The sequence below is a fragment of the Apiospora phragmitis genome, assembly GCF_038363925.1.
Source record: "Apiospora phragmitis strain CBS 135458 chromosome Unknown utg000008l:1.0-3514335.0:1.0-3519231.0, whole genome shotgun sequence".
Taxonomy (NCBI): Eukaryota; Fungi; Ascomycota; class Sordariomycetes; order Amphisphaeriales; family Apiosporaceae; genus Apiospora; species Apiospora phragmitis.
In genome coordinates, this window is record NW_027117407.1 from 2,288,159 (window position 1) to 2,297,146 (window position 8,988).

The 8,988-nt window shown below is 50.1% G+C and overlaps 2 protein-coding genes across 2 annotated transcripts; both read right to left on the reverse strand.

The window, feature by feature from the left end:
* Positions 1-910: 910 nt before the first annotated feature.
* On the reverse strand, positions 911-2,349 carry PG994_009135 (uncharacterized protein; the record flags this gene model as incomplete). The annotated part of the gene is made up of 5 exons (XM_066860544.1): positions 911-938; positions 1,031-1,361; positions 1,503-1,697; positions 1,786-2,054; positions 2,153-2,349. The coding sequence occupies 5 exons, from the start codon at positions 2,347-2,349 to the stop codon at positions 911-913; spliced, it is 1,020 nt and encodes a 339-aa protein (XP_066714133.1).
* Positions 2,350-3,088: 739 nt separating this feature from the next.
* Positions 3,089-7,196, reverse strand: PG994_009136 (ubiquitin carboxyl-terminal hydrolase; the record flags this gene model as incomplete). The annotated part of the gene is made up of 8 exons (XM_066860545.1): positions 3,089-3,201; positions 3,260-3,386; positions 3,442-3,756; positions 3,819-6,306; positions 6,363-6,473; positions 6,533-6,680; positions 6,759-6,924; positions 7,194-7,196. 8 exons carry the CDS (start codon positions 7,194-7,196, stop codon positions 3,089-3,091), a joined length of 3,471 nt encoding a protein of 1,156 aa, XP_066714134.1.
* Positions 7,197-8,988: the final 1,792 nt, after the last annotated feature.

Genomic DNA, 8,988 nt, shown 5'->3' on the forward strand with positions numbered 1-8,988 from the left:
CATATACAGGGTATACAGACTAACATAGACAGGCCAAGGCGGCTCGAATGATTACTCCGTTGGTACCCAACATGTCTCTTGCCTGTCGACAATCTAGTACACTCTGCAGCAGATACCCTTATAGAGCGCGCCATCACACCAATTGGCTTTTTACATGATGCAGGTTTCGAATACAACAAGCCTCTGGCCACTTGCCCGCCAATGCTCACTAATTGGTCTTTAAAATTTGCGGGTTGGATTGTGAACGCCGGAGATGCTACGTCGAGTATAATAATTGAGTAGGCCAGGCCCAGATAGAAACGAAGTCCCTCTGTTTCCAACAGTATAGTGGGGAAGACGGATTGCCTTGTCCCAGAGAAGCAGGTATAAGCAGGTGTCTTATGTGCATGAATGACCACGTCCCAAACATATGTATCAGCCTCCACACCCACGTGGTCTGCCTGGGCGAGAGCCGAGAGGTCCATCATCCGACCATCATGTTGCTTACCTATATACGTCGTCAGCCTACTTGACAGGTGCTAGGTCCAATTGCATTTGCAGCAACTCTTACTTTAGACGCCTATGAGCGAAAGCTTCTCTCTCAACACCCAGAGCCAAGCCGACATACGGCATGTCGTGACTTCGGCGGCACAGGCCGTAATTTCTACGAGGCTGGGCTAAAGCGCTCTATGTAAACACCACATACCCGAGTCACCGAGCCCAATATTTTGTCAAGCTGAGTTCATGGAGAGAAGAACTAGGGAATAGACGGAAGTATCACAGGGCCTACAGAGACAATTTTACCGTCCGGAATCATATAAAGAGTCTAGAATCTCCACCACCAGTGAAAATAAATGCACCTATTCTGGCCACGTGATACTTCCAAAGCATAACAACCGAAAGTCGTTCCTCCATTCATCACCTGAGCTTCTTAAAAAATGGCGAGTATATTTGGCGGACTGTCACCTCATTAGTCAGAATGCAAACCCTCCTTTCCTCTTCCTCTGCCTTCCCCCCTCGCATATAAGGAGAGAAGAATGGAAACACTTACCTAGCAACACCCCCGGGCACATTACAAGGCTCGCTGCAGACGAAGAAGCTCCACCGCCCCTCGTCCCGGCACCGGGCCGCGAGCGCCTCGAGGTCGAACAGCTCGCCAATGGGGCACCCCCAACCGCCCAGCAGGACCTCGTGCAGCAGCCAGTCCTTCTGGGTGGGCCAGCACTCGAACGAGGGCTGGTCGCCCGCGACGGCCGCGAAGTGGTCCCAGATCCACCGGAGCACGGCCTCGTCCTGCTCGACGCCGCCGAAGCGGTGCGGCACCGCGTCCTGGTGCGCCCAGATCTCGTCGGGCGTCTTGGTGGCGCGGCTCGCCATGAAGCCTGAGGGGGGTTTAAAAGATTGGAGTCAGTGAGTGAGTGTGTCATGCTATATTGGTGATATTCGGAAAGGGGTCAAAAATGGATCGCAGGATGGATCGCAAAAGCGTCAAAAGGCTAGGTATCACATAAGGCGAGGCTCACCAGAGCGGATGAAGAGAATATCCCCGAACTTGACCTCGGTACCCTGTGCTTCCAGGCAAGCTTTGAGGTCGGCCAGCGGGATCGGGGTAGAGTCAAACGAGTTGTAAGTTGAGATATTGCCGTCAGGCTGTGACGACCTCCAGCCATGGTAATCGACCAGGATCCCGCGTCCTACGATGCCCTGCTCTGCCCAAGCTATGTCAAACGACGTGAGCCCAATTAGCACAAGACTCAGTGATACATATGTAGTCTTTTATTGAGATCAGATAATGAACTGCTTTACCCTGGATTCCGTTCACGGTACTCTTCCTCTTCCCCTCCTCATGGCCGAACCCATGGATCTGCTTCATGGTGACGCCGTTGTAGAACAGCTTCTCCTTCTGGTACCCGAAATGCCGCAGGCCGTCCCACTGCGTCGAGACCTGCGAGTTGAAGGTCCAGACATCGTCGTTGACGGTGGCGGGGGCCTTGGGGAAGATGTCCTGGTGGAAAAGGGCGCGCTGGAAGAAGGAGCGGTCCGACTGCGCGTCTAGGGGCCAGTTGAGTGAGATTCTTTATAAATCACGCCGTGTCGGGGAGTCAGTCAGTTTGCGTGAATGTGTGATACCCAGAGCAGTCTGTAAAGATATAAAAACAGACCATCCACCAACCTCTTTCCAGTCTTGATCTCGTCCCGCGCGGCCGCAGCGACTCGGTCGTCCGTGAGACGGTTCAACGTCCCGAGCTCATCATGCTCCCCATAGAGGCCCCAGGCGGAGTGATGCGGATCACCTTTACGAAGAGGGAGATCCTCGAAGTTGGGGATGCCATTGTTGTTTACCTCGAAGTTGGTATTCGGAGGGGCCATACTTTCCAGCCGATACGTTTCGAACTTCAAGTGGGAGGCGAGTTCGATATATACTGATGAGATATCGACCTAGCAGTATAGGTAGATTAGACTTATATGTTCACCCGACAAAGCGCAGATCATGTCCTCGGCTTCACGCCCCCCCCCCCCCTTCCCCTCCCCCGCATCAACCGGCAGTGATGAGGATCAGTACTATGATTAGTAGGTTCGTCATTGTGTACAACGACTTGGAGACCTTGCAGCATGTAGCGCAACCTTGACACTTTCTCCCCACTCATCTTTCGGGCTTAGATATAGCGAAGTAACGAAATCTCCACGGCAAACAAGAACGGACGAGTCGGCACTGGTATAACTTGATACAAGACACATCGCCAACACAGTCCATGTCGTCGCACCTTGTGGTAATAGTTTACGGAAATCATAATCTCTTATTCGCACAAGTTTATCACAAAGGCTGAGTTCGTGAGTGGCTCCGAGCCGACTCTCAGCCTGTTTGTTTTATCGCATCATCCCGTTAACCATGTGCATCGCCCTTACATCGCCTTGCATCACCCCAGCGTCAATAAGGCTGTTGTTATTCGCCCTCTCCGAATATACCATGCACTGCTCCTATTGTACCTGGCGCTGTCGTCGTCGTCGTCGTCGTCGTCGTCGTCGTCATCGCCAGGCCCTGCTACCTAGTAATGATAGCTAGTTGTTCAATCGTGCTGTGTGCGCAGCAAGGATCATGTCGATATGACTATTTGAGGAACATCTCTTGTCCGTTCCCTCGGTTTCTTGATCGGTCGACGTGGTCAAGGCCGAGGATCAAGTCATCTTCAAGGGCGCCGCCTTCATTGAAGAGCACATCATCTGTTCCTGAAATTAGCCCGTTATCTTCGCCAAGATCGCACCTAGGAGAGAACCTTACCATCTTGTAGATATGTCGCCTTCTTTTCATACTTCTTCACCGCGGCGAACTTGATCTTTTCAAAAGCCTTGCCCTTGATGCCAGTTCTCTTCTCAAGTCGCTTCTTGGTCTCTGAGAAAGGTTCACCCTGCATATGGTCAGCCTTCTACCCGACATGCAAGTATCACGTGGCAAAAACATACCTCTTTCAGAAGGAACTTGAAGGGGATTCCATGTACCCTGGCCGGGTCATTCTGAAAGTGGATCACCTTGACGAAATTGCGTTCGTCGGCCTCCAGCTCCTCGTCGGGTATTCGCTCGGCAATCACCTCTGTGTAGTCGTTAATGCTCAACACGGGGTAGCTAGGCGAGAGTTCCCGATGAAACTGGTGGTTGTGAATCTCGTAGACTCGTATCCGACCGCCATCCAGCTCGTCCTTGATCTGCGCCTTCTTCGAGAACGCTTGGATGAGATCCTCGACGTGGCCCTGCTTATTGACAAGGACATCGAATGTATCCTGATAAAGAAGCTCATTAGCATACGCACATATATAATGGTATCGCCAAACCTGATACTTACATCCTTGGAAATACCCTCGGAAAGCCACGTGACCTTGACGTTCTTCTTGGTATCCAGCTCCGCGAGACTCATCTCCAGAACCTCGAAGAACAGTGCGTCGGGTTTCGTTTGAGAATTCGCCGCGAAGTTGCTCTGTGGGTTAAGGATTTGGTGAAGAGTCTGGCTTAGCACACGTCGGACCGGCATCTTTGGATTGCCAGACGAGGCGTTGATCGTGAAGAAGCGCAAGTGGGTGGGTTCCACCTTCAACTCATAGGCAACACGTTCCGCCAGTTGGTCATATGTGATGCGGCTGCTCAAGGTGAGGCAGAAGTTTTCATACTCCTTGTCGCAGCGCGTGGGATGAGGCCAGAACTTGACCTCCTTCTTCCAGTTCAAGAAATCGTAGTACTCAGGGGCGGTTTCAAAGTGATCCCACCTCTTGACACCATCGTCGGGCTGCTTCTCGCCCAGACGAGGGATCTTCCCAAGGATGTCGCCAGGCGCCTTACGATCTGGCATCCGTTGGAAACAGAGGATGTCTCCGTCTTGCAGCTCAGCTGCCTTCAAAGTCTGCTTAGCCTTCAAAGGCTCGATCATTGACGGCTTGATTTCTTCCCACATAGCCAACTGTTCTCCTGCGGGAAGCTTATCGCCCCAGCCCATCTTCTTGCAGATCGCGGGTACTAGGTCTTCTACCTTTTTCTCTTTGCTGGCGTAAACATGCCCAACACCCAGTAAAGTCTGCTTCTCCGCATCAAAGCACTTGATGAACAACAGTATCAGATCTGTCGTCTTAACGACAACACCGTTGGCATTGCTTTGGTAAGTGGGCCAGATAGCTTCACCCTGGTCATCGACCTCCTCAGCTACTTCTGCCCACACCCGAAGGGCGTTATCACGGCTAGAGCTAGCAGTTCGTGTGTACGTTTCTCCAACAGTGGGCTTGAGATCCATGATCGGCTGATCAGGTCTAGTGGTTTTGTTTTGCCGGTTAACCATGAGCCATAGACGGATGCGACGTGGATCTTGGTTAATGTCTTCGCCGATGATACTGAGCACTTCTTCCATAGACGTCTTCTTGTTGATCTTATAGCTTCTTGGCGCAGCTGCATCAACTTTCGCATCCCCATCAAAATACGTCAGATCTGTGGACCCATGGTGTTTGAATGTATCCTCATTCACGACCTTGACCATCTGGTATAGATGCTGCTCTTCACGCTCTTTCCTCTTAGCTTCACGTGCAGCAGCCTCCTCTTCCAGTCTTTTTTGTAGATGCAGTGGGGAATCATCCTCGCTGACCGGTGTCAAGACCTGGTCTAGACGGGACTCACGAATGTAGACCAGCATATAAGCACTCATCTGGCGCATGATGGGTGTTTTCTTCTGCATGGTAGATCGCAGCTGATTGTGACTAGCTCGGTATTCACCACCGTAGTTTTCTTCGAGCGTCTCTCTCATCGTGGCTTTGGTGACCTTGTCATCGTCGAATTTGTAGAACCACCCGTCGTTGTTGGGCTTCAGAAAGGCGTAGTAATGACCTGCGTTAAGATCGCCACTGTGTACCAAAACACCGTGCAGCTTGTATACCCATGGCTCTGACACATCGGCACCCTTTTCGAGGTATGGGGCGGCGTCAAAGAGGTCAGGGAACTCAAAGCGGTCGTTCACCTTCATCATGGCATCTCGTTGGATATCGTACTCGAACCGCTTAAGATGAAGGTGGAGAACATCGGGGAAGCTGGTAAAGATAACGCCCTTGTGCGCGTCCTGGTACTTGAAGTCGTCGCCTGCCCAATACTTGTTCTCGCCATCAAGTGTCTCCTGCTGGATGTAGTCTTTGAAACTGTCCTGCAAAGTCGCCATACCGCGAACGTTAAGCTGGATATCCCAGAAATCTTCAATGCGGCTTGATTCATAGTCCACATCAATGCAGGAAACGTAAGTTTTGACTTTCCCGCTCAGCATCTTGGGCAAAGCGTCTTCTGCCGCGGTGCCCTTCATCCTCTCTTCCATGCGCTCAATCAGCTTGCGGGACAGTTCTTGAACATCTTGTTGTTCGAAGATATGTCGTGTATCCCAGCCGAAGGATTTGGTTAGCTCGTTTGTGCCAACAGCAGAGTTGGAGGTCTGCAATTGGTAGAATAGTCTCTGGAGGGCGTATGCGCTGTTCATGATACTCTCGTCTTCGGCTGTGGGGATCTGATATACAGCCTTGCGAAAGGCATTGGTAAAGTACAAGGACTGAAGAAGAGAATTGAGGTAGCAAGTGGCGCCCTGATTTTTGAGGCCAACAAACCCGGTTTCCTTCTTCGAGTCGTAGTTGTTGAAGTTGTGCCATAGCACGCCGGTTTCGTCCTCGACCACTCTGACGTAGGCCGTGATGTTGGCCGACTCGTTCTCGCACAAGGGTTTGCCCAGTTCTCCCAGGGTAATTGGAACATTCGGCGCAGTTCGAGGAATCTCGTGAAGCCCCAATCGCTCTCGTCCTTGGTGAACCGGTGGTGCGCTGTGTGGTAAGTGAAAAGAGAGGGGTCGTTGATGTTCCACATGGCCAAGCCGAACTGTACGCAGCAGCTCCAATCGTCGGGGATCTTGCTGGGGTCTTCGAAGCCATGTTCTAGGTATACAGAGGCCTGATCCACGTTGTTGCCAAATGGGAAGAGGAGAATGCGCCTGGAGTGTAATCAGTTAGATGACGGAAGTTACTACGCTGCGCGGCCAGCCAAACTGACCATGGAAAGCCGCCGGCTTGGAAGATGGGGCCATGTTCCCTCTTGGAGAGGTTTCGCCAGTTCTCTATCGTCCATGTGTCGACGGCGTCGTCGAGTATCCTCGGTTCTTCAAGTAAAGGTGGGAGGACCAGTTCCTTCATGGTCTCAACTGTATACACCAGTCAGTCAGTCTTACGACCGAGGCTTATTCTGCAAGCGCATGTTCAGAAAGGTGACCGTAACGTACAGTCTGTGGCTAGGGTGACATTTTCAGGTTGATCTCCGTCAGTCTCGAGGCTGTCTGGGTTGATGATTGCGACCTGCTCTTTTTCGTTCTCGGTAGGCTGGACGACATAGTCGTCCGAGGAGTCGACCACCATCTCGTTAGGAGAATGGATCTCGGGATCGTAGCTCTGTCGAATTGGCTAGTCAGCACACGCAACGAAAACCTGGGTAGTATGTATGAAGTAACTTGGCCCCGGCAAATCTCGAGGTAGCTGGGGTGTAGCAACTTGCGCAAAATTGATCCAGGTAGAAACCAGAAGTCCCTGCCTTTCTAACGTGCGCGTGTGGCTCCAATACTTTATCAGAAGCAGTGGTGAAGGGAAGGAGCCAACGTGGGTGGAAGAGGCTGCGGGCGAGGCGAGTGCCTTTTGAAGGTCGTGGGATGTCAAAGTCTTACCATGACTGCGACGGGTATCTACAGGCGTCAAAATGGTGCAGCAAGGACATGAATGGGGATTCGAGCTCTTGTCTTTTTCTTGCTAGTACCAGCGTCTATTCAGGGAGGCCGAGCGGCTGGGTGAAGCTCCAGATGGGTGTTCTCAGCTTCGAGGTCGTAGTTGGCGGGGTCGGATGCTCTGACGACAATGATGAAAGGCGACAGACAGACAGGTGCGTGTGGTGCAAACCGACGGACCGCGAAAGAATAAGATGGGCCAGCTGCCTCTGTGCCAGTAAATGAGGAAGTCAAAAGTGTGGAATGGAACAAAGAAAGAGAGGGAAAAGGTGACGGAGAGAACCAGAGCTGGCGATGCAAAGAATTGTTGTCCAAAGACTCTCCCCCAGCAAAGGAAGCTTACAAGTTTGGTGAGGTGATGTGGGCTGAATAGATTGATTTGCCAGACTAGCAAGCAAGACCAGTTCCGTGACAGTGACTGAATAAGGTAGCAAGCAAGGTTGACTGGCACTGGCTCGGATGTACGTATGTACGTCTTGGGTGCTACTTGCCTCTTTGCCTGTGCTACATACATGCCAGTGGGCTACCTAGAAGTAGGCCGTGACATACTGTGGGGGCATTGGAGCTTTTTAGGAGGGGGCAACGCAACAAGTAGGCAGCACGGCAAGGGTAAACCGCCGCAGCTAACCTACCGACCGACAAGTACTTTGTATGCACTTATTGCTTATGGCATTGGAAGTATGCACTGAATTGCAGGTTGCTTTCATCAGTTGGATTGCATTGGACTCCCTTCTGCTACCTACATACAGTATGTAGTATCCATCTAGGCGGGGTGTTGTTTCCATTGTTTAACCGTACATACATACCTACATGTACTTTCGACACCCATCACTGGAGAGAATAGCACAGCACTGAATACATGTATCTATCTAGGTACATAATCAATCATCTACCATGTGCCGCCAGCTATTCCTGTCATTCGATCGCCAATTGAAATAAATACCTGTATTTACTCTATCACCACCAGTCGTCATGAAGCTAGCTATTCCAGATTATGTGAAAGGATACCCTACAGGAGGTAGGTTAGGTATGTGGTAGGTATTCACAATTTGAGATACTGATACTCTGCACCGTGACATCCCCCACTTCTCTTAGCTTGCTGGATGATGTCTTAATCAGAGACCATCATAAACAATCTTTGCCAATGGTAGGTTTGATGATGCCTGCCTACATGCTGAATCCTACGATGGAGGAGAAATAATAGTAAGCATGTATTGCTAGGTTAAGTGCGTTATAGTACGTCAAGTTCTTAATATTAAAACGACTACATGCTCGTATGATACAGACGAGAGAATAGATAGGCCAAGCTGATTAGGCTTCACAAAACATGCCTTGTGCTATTCAAACTAATACACCAGCCACTGTCAAATACGTTAAAATGTATTTGTTGTGGCTCCAGGCCACCAGCCTACCTGGGGCTGCCTGTTTTCCTATATGAGCTTAATTAGTAAGCTAGAACGGCTATAGATAGAGCGTATATAATATTATTAATACATCTCCTATCTTTAGTTTTAATAAGTTATAAGCTTTCGTTGCTCGCTTGCGGTAAGCTTTTATTAAATATTACGATTTATTTAATGAACTTTTAATGTAACGGATATTAATTTAACTTTTTTATTATTCTCGTTAACTCGAGAACGTTAAAACGCGATTTTAACGATACTTTATAATTACGTATTATTATTGCCGACTTTTTTAATACTTTATAATTACGTATCGCTATCTTTTTAATATATGT